The following is a 12647-nucleotide window of genomic DNA, read 5'->3' as shown; positions in this document are numbered from 1 at the left end:
GCAAAAATGTTTAGAAAATGTCAATAAAAATGAAACAAGAAAGAAATTTTAAAAAGGATGTAAACAAGGAAATGTTTAGTCACACTTTTCAGTTTTTAACATTCTTTGTTCTTATAGCCCTCCTTGATTATGTTTTTGTTGTTGTTGTTGTTGCTGGTGGTGTATTTTGTTTCTTAATATACTGGTCTTTAGAGGTGATTTTGGTGGTCTTTGTTAAGGAAAGTGATTTTCAGAATTGGGGTGGGATGCTGTCACAGGGTCATGGACGTCTGGTGCCATTGTAGGTGCCCTGGTCCCCCCTGCCCAGCCTCCTTCTGCAGCCCTGAGGGGCTCTGGTGTCCCACAGGTCCCCCGTGAGAGTTGCCAGGCCCAGGCAGGTACCTCAGAGACACCGGGGCCTCTCCAAGTGCTGCTGGGTGTTTTTTGGGTAGACACCTGAGCCAGGCCTGGAAAGGTGAAGAACTGTTTTCAACATCCAAAAAATGTGAACACACTTTCATCAGCAAAAAATGATTGACTAATGTCAATGTCAATGTTTTCCCATGATGAAATAGTGGAAATTTTCAGGAAGAGTATTAATCTCAGGAGAACAAATGTTGATCTGTCCCTCTCAACCTGCGTTACCACTGCTCTGTCCGTTATGCTGTGGATGTGGTCTTAGTAATCTCTCACATATTTGCACATGTCCTGATTCAACTGATCATTTCTAAAGGCATCTTTGCATCAGACTGTCTGGACTTAGGCACTTTCCATAGCTGCCCAGTTTTCCTCCTCCCCCCTTTACTCTTTAGCCATTCAGATACCTCTCAACTCTCTGGTTGCTGCTCTGAGCTTCAGAGGGTCTGAAGCTTGCCTCGTCTTTCAGGAGTCGTATTGTCTCTTTAGCCAACTCCTTAGTTGTGTTTCCATCTCTCTTTTCCTATCTATCTGTCAAAAACATCTCAGAAAGTTTTTCTTGTGGAAAGTTGACCTTACTGGAGGCAGCTTGGCCTTAACATATAGTTGGGGAGTGTATTTTGTATTTTATTAAATTCTATCACCTGTTGTATTTGTTTATTTGCAGTTAAGAAAAATCCTCCTGTGTCTGCAACTAGTTCTCTAAGGAAAGCAGGTGGGAATCAGTACATAGGAGCTGTAGCATTCAGCCAGAGACTTGGGTGGAAAAGGTGCGCTCTAAGCCGCCAGTGTCTGATGAGGGAAATGGCAGGGCTGGGGAGGTGAGGAGGAAGGCTGTCCGTAAACATCTCACATGAAGGATGCTGCTTTTCCTACATGTCCAGACTTCCTTAGGGAAAATGAATTCCCTTCTTGTCCCCGGCCACATGTCCTGCCCAGTTAAGAGATGGGAATGGGGGCTTCCAGAGTGAGACATTGCCACCTCTCTTAGAAAACCACCCTCTGATGTGACAAACTGCAATGCCGGAATGGGTCTCTCTTCAGCATTTAGAGAGAGACAAAAGAAGATTATTTTAGTCTACCTCAGTGAATATTTCCCCGGAGGAGGGAGTACAAAGGACAAATTAAGTCACATCTTCAGCTGGGCCGCTGTTCCCAAGGGGGGGCAGGCTCCTGGGACAGAGGGAGCTCCTGGCAACCTGGCAGCACTGCTGAGAGACAGCTCTGTCCAGGAGCAGCTCTTCTGCAGAGAGCAGCAGGGCTCCAGGCACTACCTGCAAGTGCCAAGATGAGATGAAGAAGATGAGCAAGATGAGTGAGACAGAAGTTCAAGGCAATCAGGAGTGGGTAGACGGCTGAGAGCTCACTGGAGGAGAAATCTTCACAGCCCCTAACACAGTAAGTCTCTGGCTGCAGGGCAATGCAGCTGAGGCATCCTGAGGTTTTCTCTAAAGCTAGCACATCCCATGACTGATAGGGTCTGTCAGGATGGGTATCCCAGTCCCTCTCGTGTGGGGCAGGAGGTGCTTTAGAGCAGGGATTCCCAGGCACTCTGTCAGAGGGAAACAGCGTCCTGCTACCTTCTCCCAGGGATGCTGCAGGGGTGTGAAGCAGGGGTGTGCACACAGGTCTGCTCAGGGCTGTAATTCAGAGCAGTGTCCCTGTGCCCCAGGGTGCTGTGTCCGGGACAGTGACTCTGCCTCCTGCGAGGGTCAGCACTCAACCTGCCCAGGGAACTCCCCACGGTGCTGTGGGGAGAAGCTCTGGGTGGGATGATTGACCCCTGGCAGGACATGTTCATTCTCCTGTTGAGAGGGTGCTGCATGGGTCAGGGCTGCTCTCAGCTCCGGCTCACCCTGAGAACATTTCTGGAGGTGGCTTTCCAAAAGGAAGGTCAAGACAGGGATACCTGAAAGGGAAGGAGCTGTCATGAGTCTCTGCTTTCAGTGTTATTCTCTTTGTTGGGATGAAATGTTAGTGGAGCTGTCAGGTTTAAACAGGGGCTTGAGATTCCAAAATAGTGACAGTGAGAGAGGAACAGTTCTGGAAGGAACTCAACAAATCCCTTCATGCACCCCTCAGCCTACAGACAGAACCAGCATCACCTTTCCAGCTTCATCAAGGTTTCTCTCAGATGCTCCTTAGCCCCTGCAAACACCGAGGTGCCCCTGGGCAGTGCCCTGCCCCCGGGAGGTTTCTGCAGGGCAGAGCTGAGCACCCAGTGGGTGGGATGGGGTCTGTAAGCACTGACATGCCATGTGGGACAAAGAAAGAGCTCCCTGCAGGCACAGCTCCAGGCAGCAGAGTCACAGTCAAAGAGTGAGAGGAAACTACAAGCTCCAATGTCTCATCTCCTCTCCCAGCACAGCCCTCAAAAAACTCGATTCCTCTGCTCTCAGCAGTGTCATTTCTTTTTATAGTAACATGAGTGCAAATGTCCTCCCCCTCAGAGGTGCAAGCACAGGGCAGCTGGGAACAAGACTGATGGACACGCCAGCTCTCCTCGCTCTGCACTAAAGACAGAGTGAAGCCTTTGGCCTCTCAGGAATCACAGCTATTCACTCTAAGTGCAGCTGCAGTGCTGAGGATCTCTGTCTCCGAGAATCCTCCTCAGGGATGGCAGGGGAATCTAAAAGAAAACAAAAGAATCCTTAAAGCTATTGAAGAACACACATTGTTTAGAACGGAGAGTGAAGATGCTGAAAAGCCCTTCAACATTATGAGTGGATGAAATCTGACTAAAACTGTGACTTTGAAAGTTTAGTCACCCGTGCTCCCATGTCCCCAGTGCTGTGGGTCAGGACTGCCTCCTCTGGAGCCCATGGGAAGAGGCCCCTGCTCCTCCCGGCAAACTCAGGCAGCACAGAGGGGAGCTCAAGCCATGGAGCTCAGTGACGGTCCTGGCAAGATGAGGAGAGATAATGTGTATGTTTTTTGGGGGGGGGAGGTTCTGCGCAAAAGTTTTGCTCATACAAAACTGTCTCCTGTCTTCTCACTGTCTCCTCTTCCTTGGATAGTCCTCGTGGGCCCTGAGGGAGCAAATGTCCAACAGCAGCTCCCCTACTGAGTTCCTCCTCCTGGCGTTTGCGGACACATGGCAGCTACAGCTCTTGCACTTCTCGCTCTTCCTGGGCATCTACCTGGCTGCCCTCCTGGGCAATGGCCTCATCATTGCTGCTGTAGCCTGTGACCATCGCCTCCACACCCCCATGTACTTCTTCCTCCTCAACCTCTCCCTCCTTGACCTGGGCTCCATCTCCACCACTGTCCCCAAATCCATGGCCAATTCCCTGAGCAACACCAGGGCCACTTCCTACTCAGGATGTGCAGCCCAGATCTTTCTGCTTCTCTTTTTGTTCTCAGCAGAAAATTATCTTCTCACAGTCATGGCCTATGATCGCTACGTTGCCATCTGCAAACCCCTGCACTACGAGACCCTCATGGGCAGCAGAGCTTGTGTCAAAATGGCAGCAGCTGCCTGGGCCAGTGGTTTTCTCATTGCTGTTCTACACACTGGGAACACATTTTCCATACCACTCTGCCAAGGCAATGTCGTGGAGCAGTTCTTCTGTGAAATTCCCCAGATCCTCAAGTTCTCCTGCTCAGACTCCTACCTCAGGGAAGTTGGGCTTATTGTGCTTAGTGTTTGTTTAGGCTTTGGGTGTTTTGTTTTCATTCTTCTGTCCTATGTGCAGATCCTCACAGTCGTGCTGAGGATCCCCTCTGAGCAGGGACGGCACAAAGCCTTTTCCATGTGCCTCCCTCACCTGGCCGTAGTCTCCCTGTTTTTCAGCACAGTCGTGTTTGCCCATCTGAAGCCCCCTTCCATGTTATCCCCAACTCAGGATCTGGTGGTTGGAGTTCTCTATGCGGTGATGCCTCCAACACTGAACCCGCTCCTCTACAGCTTGAGGAACAAGGAGCTCAAGGAGGCACTGAAGAAACTGATTCCACTGGGACAATGTCAGCACCAGTAACTGTCCCACATGCATCTAACCATCATTAGCAGGATATCTGGCATCAGGGATCTGTGTTCTTTTTTTTTTTCTTTCCTACTTTTCTCTTTTACATCATTGTTAAAAGAACAATCGTTTTGCTTCATGCCACCTCTCCTCAGGAAACTCTCATCTGAATCTGAGGCAGAGACTGTGTTGAAGCAGGAAGCCAGGCTTCCCCCTTCATCAGCAGAGATGGGGGAACCTCGGAGGCCGCTAGTCTGAGCTCCCTCAGATGCCGCCAGTGCAATGAGGGGAGTTTCCCTTTGCAGTGTCGCTTTTGGCACTGACACCAAGGGAGTTCAGGGGAACAGAGTCAGGCTCGGATGAGCACAGGTGAGCTGAGACCATGGGTCCCACGTCCATTAGGAGAGCTCAGCTCCCCTGGCCACAGTTGGACTGTGATTCCACTGCCCTCTTCTGCAAGGCTGGCAGCCAGCTGTCACTGTGCGTTGGTCCCTTGCCTCTACACTGCTCCAACACTCAAAGCAGAGCAGGAACGGAGAGGAGGGGAGGGGAGTCCGGACACAGCTTGTGGGGACAGAGCCTGTGCTCCTCAGGACCATCCCGCCACTGCCACAGCAGGAATTTCTGGGTTGCAGCCCTCGCATGGGACCTGCATCTTTCCTGGAGACACATCCAGCAAAGCCAGCAGGACTTTCTCCTTTCAGGGCTAGTCTCCCTATTTCCACCTGATCCTGCTGTGCTCTAGTGCGGCTATATGGGCTAAGCGCTCTCCTAACGTGGTGGTGGTAGCGTTGTGCTTCCCTGTACATTCCTGTGAAGACAGGCAGGAGCAGGCTTTGGGCACCTTTATGCCAGAGCTGGCCTCCAGAACAACATTTCTATAATAAAAGGGGATCTCCTCTGTGATGTGCCTGAAGTCTGGCCTTTCTTCAGAAGGGGGGGTCAAGAATATTCCCATGGGATTGCACCACAAAAGGGCTTGCTGTTCTGCTTGTGAACTCCATGGGCTCTGGAGGACAAGCTCAGAGTCTCCAAGTGATCTGTTAGGGACCACGGATTGGATTTGGGGCTCATTCCTCAGTGACCAGTGCCAGTGGAGATGGAGAATGGTCTCTGAGTTGCCCACCCAGGGCTATCACACAGGTGACAGTGCTGATGGCAGATGGCCATTCTTCTGGAGGGGAATCTGAGCCCCCAGGAGAGCTCAGGGGATCTCCAGGGACAATGTGTGCCTGTGGGTGGGCAGTGAGTGGAGCCTCACAAAGTGAGAGACAGTCCATGGTGGAGTAACCAGAATGTACAGCACTAAATCCAGGTATGCACAGGGAAAGGAAGGCTCTGCAACCCGCGGAGAGGCAGTGGGGAGCCAGGAGGCACTGGGAAGGGGGCCTGGAGAGGGATTCGTGCACCCTCCGTGAAACACCACAGGCTGGAGTTAGTGCCCACCCAAACACATCTCCTGCCATTGCAGACACCTTGGGGTCACTCTGAGCACTGTCCATGATCACAGGCATGTGCCAGCAGTGTCAGTGGTGGTGATGCCTGTGTGGCTGGGCCCGCTTGCCACCTGACCAGCATGGCCAGTGCCGAGTCAGGAGTTCCCCTGTGGCCCCACAGTTCACTCACGCTGCAGAGCAGCAGTGTCAGCGTGGGGCCCTGCGGGGAGCACCAGGGAAGGGTGCAGGCATGGCTGGACAGGCCAGCGTGGACATTCGCACGTGGGGAAAAGCTCTGTGGGGAGCAGGGATGTCCCAGGAGAAAAGCAGGGCAGCATTCAGTGATGGAAAATGAGAACGAGAAACAGGTTTCTCTGTGGCGCAGCTCGGGGCAGGCTGCTCTGTCCCTGCGGCAGCAGGAGGTGCCGGAGGGGCTGCAGGGCCAGGGCTCTCGTGCTGTGCTGGTCAGCCGGGTGGGCATGGAGGGTCTGCAGGCAGACAGGGAGGGGGATCTGCTGGACACAAGAGCAGAGGAGACAGAGAGTGACGGGTGTCATTGCGGGGCCTCCTCCCCCTTGCCGGGGAGCTGCTGCCCTTGTCCTTGGGCCTGGCCTGAGTTATGCTGTGGACATGCCTGTGCCTGGCCCTGCCCCTCTCAGGCCCTCACCCAACGCAGTCCCCGTCCTGCTGACCTGACTCCCCATCTCTACCTCAGACATACCTATGCACTGCAGTCAAAAGGAGTTATTTGGTTTGAACCGCTATGCAGGTACAATGCACAGAGTGTTATCTGGATGAAAAAGTGAAGGCAGCCCCTTGGGTCTGGTTTTACGATGGGCAGTTAGGAGAGCAGGGCTTTCTGTATCACAGCTCAAGTGTTTATGCACTGTTTGTGACTGGGTTGCTGCTACAAAGTGTATGCTGTCAGGAGCAGCCAGAGCGGAGCTGCTGCGTACGGGAAGGGGATCTGGGAGCCGAGTGTGGCAGCAAGGCAGGCAGGGCAGTGACCCACTGGCGAGAGGTGCCGTCCTGCAGTGCCCAGACAAGAGGAATAGAGCAGGTTTGGGGATGGCAACCGGCATCAGACACAGCCCAGTGATCACCAGACAAGACCGTAGGGCTCCAGCCAGCCCTGCTTGGCATGGGAGGTTGCACTAGAGACCTCCAGAGGTCCCTTCCCACCAAAACTCCTCTGCCACTCCATGAATGGAAAGACCGTGGGCACAGAGACAGGCTCTGCCTGTTCCCCCAGGCTGCTCTGCCGGTGGGTGAGAGGCAGAGCCCTTGGCCATCCCCACGCTTCCTTGTCCTCCTCTGCCTCTGGGTGGGACATCGCCTGGGTCCAGATAGGGCCCCGCTCATGGCCCCAGCGCAGGTTGCTCCCTGCAAAGGGTGAAACCCTGATATTCCCAGCACGGAGCTGATGCCAAAGCAGCATCCAGAGCCCAGCCAGCCCCAGAGCCATCAGCCCTCCCTGGCCCAGCCACAGGGCCCTGAGAAGGACTGCTCACCCTGCCCCACTGTCCCCCTGCATTCCCCTTTCCCCTGTGGTCAGCAGCAGCTCTGCCTGGCCAATGTGGGGACTGTGGACCCCACAGGACTGGTGTCCAGCAGTGCTGGGGCACTGGGCAGCCCTGTAGGCGCGTGGGGTGTTCCCCGCTGTGCAGGCACAGACGTGTGCAGGTGAGCTGTGCTGCCCCAGGGCAGGCAGGCAGTGTGGCCAGCAGCGTGGCGTTGGGGGGCTGTTGGGGACCGCCAGCTCTTCCCCCACCAGGGCCTCTATCAAGCACTTCGTGGAGGGGTCGGAAGGAGAAGGCTCCCTTCCGATGCTGCTGGCTGTCTGGCGAGAGCTCAAGTGGGCTCTGCCAGATGGGGATGCCGGCAGGGCCTGGGACGCTCTGTTTCCACCCTGCCCCACTCCCAGAGTCCAATACTCTATGACCAGGGTCTCTTACTTTTCCCATGCGGAGAGGATGTAATGCTTAATATCAAATGTACATATCCGAAGACATTTGACATTACATGTGATTTGAATTTAGCAGAATGATACAGCTATATACTGAAATCACAACACACGTCTAACTTAAACTTAGCAGAATATTGCAATTGCAATATACAGTTGGGACACAGTGCAAATGTGATTCCCATTACTGGTCCCTGTAACATGCTGGAAGCCATGGAGGCTCATGGGCATCTCCCAAACACAAGAGATGGACACAAACCGGGGGGGACATATCCATAGCTCCGCTCCATTCAGCCCCCAACCTGCCAGGCCCCTGCATCTCAGGGCGCAGAGCCTGGCACCCAAGGGAAGGGGGGGGCTCATCCTGTCCCACAGCACAAGTCTGCATGCCTGGGAGGAAGTGCCTGTGACTCCGCTTCTCCCTTCCCACTGACCATCATGGGAGGCTGGGGGACCAGCTCAGGCCATCAGGGCTCTCGAAACCTGAGAGAGTCAGTGAACAGACAGTCATCTGCAGGGAGGTGAGGGGAAGCCCATGCATGGGATCTCTCCTCCTGACTTTTCCTCAGGAGTTTGGAGGAGTCCTGATGATTTCTCTGCCTCAGTTTCCTTTTCAAAGGGGCATGTCCCAGGTTTAGAGCGAATGAGAGTTATGGGGAGAGCCATATGCCAGAGGAGTTTTCAAAGTTTCCAGGAGCTCAGAGGTTTCATTCTCCTGCCAATTAAGCACTGTTCTTTCTCTGCAGTCCCTGGGGAGAGACGAGCTGCAGCTTTATCCTTCAGAGACTCCTTAGTGCTATTAACCCCAGGACAGTGTGGAGAGCAGGGGGCATTCATGTGCTGCTGGACACATGCCACAGGAGCTGCTAGAAGAAGCTGGCAAGGGCAGAGCAATGTCTGAGCCCTGGGACAAGGTTTGCAGAGAGCTCAAGGAAGAGAAGGACATGGTGGGGAAAAGACAGGAGCTGAGACCTCAGCTTGATCGTCCTTCCCAGGAACAATCAGCACAGAGGTCGTCACATCATCCTGAAGATTGCAGCTTTGTGTTGTGTCTTCTGAGTCAGGTCTGTTCCTCTGGAGCTGGTGAGGCTTTGCATGGTGGCACCTCTGGGCAAGAATGGTACGGGCATGTCCTTTTTTGCATGCCTTTCCCCCACCATCTCCCTCTTCCCTCTGCGCATTTCCTCGATTCCCTTGTTTGATGAGCAGAGTGCTGGTGAGCTTGCCAGTGGGTGCAGAGTTAGACTTTATGCCTTTGCTGCTCCTGGGCCACCCCAGAGCCCTGCCGGGGGCACCCACACCTCAGCTGGGAGGTGGGATCCAGGTAGAGGGCTGTGTTTCTCCAGCAGGGAATTCCCTGGCCATGCACACGGGCATATCGCAGAATCACGGAATCGCTGAGGTTGGAAGGGACCTCTGGAGACCATCTAGTCCAACCCCCCTGCTCAAGCAGGGTCACCTAGAGCACATTGCACAGGATTGCGTCCAGGCGGGTTTGGAATATCTCCAGAGAAGGAGACTCCACCACCTCTCTGGGCAACCTGTTCCAGTGCTCTGTCACCCTCACAGTGAAAAAGTTTTTCCTCATGTTCAGATGGAATTGTCTGTGTTTCAGTTTGTGCCCGTTGCCTCGCATCCTGTCGCTCGGCACCGCTGAAAAGAGTCTGGTCCCATCCTCTCGACACCCTCCCTTCAGATACTTGTACACGTTGATAAGATCTCCTCTCAGCCTTCTCTTCTCCAAGCTAAACAGGCCCAGCTCTCTCAGTCTTTCCTCATAAGAGAGATGCTCCAATCCCCTAATCATCTTTGTAGCCCTTGGGCATATCTTGGGCATCTGCCTTTAACAGGAGGGGAACAATGCTTCTTCCCAATCTCACCCAGCACTCACCATGGAGACACCCACCCCTGCTCCCAGCAAAGCTGCTCAGGGAGCCTCGCGAGTACAGCTGTCAGGGCTGAGGTCCAGCTGCTGGGCTGCACCGTGAGGCAGCCCCAAAGCCCTCAGAAACCATTGCTGAGGGGGGAACTACACAAAGCGAATGATCTTCCCTGTGCTCTTCTCTTCCACCCTGCTCAAAATCTCTCTTGCCCATATTGGCTGATCAGCTCAGGTGTCCATCTTCTCTCACATCTATCTCACTTGTCTCTCTCAAGCCTGTGGGGGGCTCTCTGAGAGCCCTCTCACGCAGTCATGCTGCACGGTGCCATTGATGTCAACTCCTGATCCACACACTGTCAAAGGAAGCATGCAGCCTGTCCCTTCCAAGACAAGTGTTTCAGAGAGCTGAAATCAGCTGCTTGGTGCAGTGCCCCTCCTCCTCCTTTGGGGAGAAAGGGCTTCTGGCATGATGTGCTCACATAAAGGGATTTTCTTGCCTGGTAGGGACTGTGGTTGCTCTTCAGAATAACTTCAGGTGTAGGAGAGACCCTGTCACAGGCTGAGTGAATGCTTTCTCTCCTCTAACCCCCCCCGCAAGCAGGAAATGAGCACCTCCGTGGAGCAGCTCACCTCTGTGGTTCCCCTAGAAGAGGCTTCTCTTCAGATACACGGCTTAAGTCTCTGGGAGAACCATATTCTCTCCTTTCCCTAGTCCTGGAGGCCATAAAGCGGACACAAACACAGTCAGAGAAGGGCCAAAGTCCGTGTTTTCTCTGACAGAAACTTCCTCCATGATTCTTTTATACAAGAACAAAAGAAAGAAATGAATCCTCTTTCTTGTAGGTTGCCTTGCTGGCAAAAGAGGAATGAGGGACCTGTGGTGATTCATGGAGAAAGGGGAATGGGACAACCGCACATCACCAGTAGAGTTTCTCCTGTTGGGAATGGAGAGTGTCCCCTCACTCCAGACACCACTCTTCCTCCTCTTGCTTATGATCTACTTGGTCATCGTGTCTGGGAACATCCTCATCGTTGTGCTCGTGGTGGCAGACCAGCATCTGCACACTCCCATGTACTTCTTCCTGGGCAATCTGTCCTCCTTGGAGACTTGCTACAGCTCCACCATCCTGCCCCGGCTGCTGGCCAGCTTCCTGGCTGGGGACAGGACCATCTCTGCTCATGACTGTATGGCTCAGCTCTATTTCTTTGGTTCTTTTGCAGCTACTGTTTCCTGCTCACGGCCATGGCCTGCGATCAGTACTTGGCCATATGCCAGCCCCTGCTCTATGCAAGTCTCATGACCTGGAAGGTCTCTCTACGGCTGGCAGCAGCATCGTGGCTACTGGGATTCCTTCTCACTACAGCAGCCACTTTTTTCTTATCCCGGTTAAGGTTCTGTGGCCCCAAGGCAATGGACCACTTCTTCTGTGATTTTATCCCTTTGCTGGAGCTTGCCTGCAGTGACACCAGTGTTGTCAAACTACTAGGTTTCACACTGTCTCTCTTGGATGTAGTCTCCCCCTTCCTATTCACACTGGCATCCTATGTGTGCATCAGAGCTGCTATCCTGAAGATCCCATCTAGTGTGGGCAGGCAGAAGGCCTTCTCCACCTGCTCCTCTCACCTCACCGTTGTCACGGTTTTCTATGGCACCCTCACCGTTGTCTACCTGATAGCCAGAACAGCCCCTCTGAGGCAGCTCAACAAAGTCTTCTCCTTTTTCTACACCATCCCCACGCCCCTGCTCAACCCTCTCATCTACAGCTTGCGGAACAGGGAGGTCAGGGAGGCCCTCAGAAAAGTGGTCAGGAATGCTCTGGCTTGTACCCAGAGCTCATAGCAGTTTTGCACTCCTCTGTACAACACACTGCTGGTTCTGCAAAGTAGTAAAGTCAATATGGGAAATAGTAGGCTGCATATTAGGTATCCCCTGAGAAGAACACAGCAATGAGAATATTGGTGGAAAGCAGAAGGGAAGAGAGGATATTAAATCGATTAAATTGCATGGTTTAGAAGGGAAGGGAAATAATGTCCCATTCTTGTTGCTTCCTTGACAGACAATAAAGTAGTGTTGCTGTGCATGGGAAATTTTACAATGTTGTCTTTTTCTTTTCTTTTTTTCCTCCTGTGTTGAGAGGGAATTCATCTGGGGTGAAATGTGAGCGGACAGGGAGGGAGATGGGGAGTGGCAATACTTTCCTGACTGCAGGTTCCTTGGATGGGAGCCATTCCCTTCTGCTGTGACCACTTCCAGGGTAGAGGTTGGTGCCTCAGCCCGTAGCCCTCGTTACACTACTGTCCAACGGAAATGCATATACTGCCCAAACACATGTTGGTGTCTCCTGTCATTTGTGACGGCCTTGAGTCTCCCAGACATTTGTGGGTTCCTGGCAGATAGCGAGGGGAAATAGTTGTTAAAGAATATTGGACTGAAGCTGTCTAGAGCTGATCGCTTAGCATAACTTGCTTAGCATTAGTAGCTGAATTTGCTGAAGTCTTAGGCCGCAAGCTGTGAACTTTCTCCTAGATACTACCTAGTTATGGGAAAGAGGGCCCCAGAGCTGGTTCAAGGCGGGAAGATAAAGTAGTTAAAACCGAGAGCAGAAGCTGCAACCTTGAAAATAGGATAAGCAGCAGCCTGCCTAGAGACAATGAAGGAACCCAATGAAGAAGGGGAAGACCCCAGGTCTAAATATTAATATTGGTCCAAACTATCGCATGAGGGTGGGAATTTAGATTGTAAGGGTATAATTGCCCAGGAATTTGTTCGGGGTTTCTCTTCAGAGGCACCCAGCTCAAGCTGTAATTACTGTACGTGCATCATTAAAATTTGTTTTGCTCCATTCTGACTTTGAACTTTTGCCTCAGCGGGAACCTAGGGTCAGACCCTGTTATGGTGGCCAGTGAGCCTAACTGTCCATAACACCAGGCATATGGCTGCAGTTTGTGGTTGCGAGGTCACTTGTGGCTCAGTGCCTGATAGGGCAGTGCTGGTGATGTGGCAGCAG

General features: G+C 52.9%; 2 protein-coding genes across 2 annotated transcripts; both read left to right on the top strand.

Moving 5' to 3' along the window:
* Positions 1-3437: 3437 nt before the first annotated feature.
* LOC136996319 (olfactory receptor 14C36-like) lies at positions 3438-4373 on the top strand. The gene has a single exon (XM_067317249.1). The coding sequence runs from the start codon at positions 3438-3440 to the stop codon at positions 4371-4373; it is 936 nt and encodes a 311-aa protein (XP_067173350.1).
* A 6153-nt stretch (positions 4374-10526) lies between these two features.
* On the top strand, positions 10527-11479 carry LOC136996318 (olfactory receptor 6B1-like). Its single transcript, XM_067317248.1, is given in 2 exon segments — positions 10527-10860; positions 10863-11479. Coding segments are annotated over 2 exon segments (951 nt in total).
* Positions 11480-12647: the final 1168 nt, after the last annotated feature.

Source organism: Apteryx mantelli, unplaced genomic scaffold (genome assembly GCF_036417845.1).
Source record: "Apteryx mantelli isolate bAptMan1 unplaced genomic scaffold, bAptMan1.hap1 HAP1_SCAFFOLD_34, whole genome shotgun sequence".
Lineage (NCBI taxonomy): Eukaryota > Metazoa > Chordata > Aves > Apterygiformes > Apterygidae > Apteryx > Apteryx mantelli.
Note: the sequence above shows the minus strand (reverse complement) of the source record. Positions and strands in the feature narration are given on the sequence as shown.

What these genes read in the sequence shown, in the direction of transcription:
- LOC136996319 (XM_067317249.1), top strand. Translation starts at nt 3,438, where the DNA reads ATGTCCAACAGCAGCTCCCCTACTGAGTTCCTCCTCCTGGCGTTTGCG.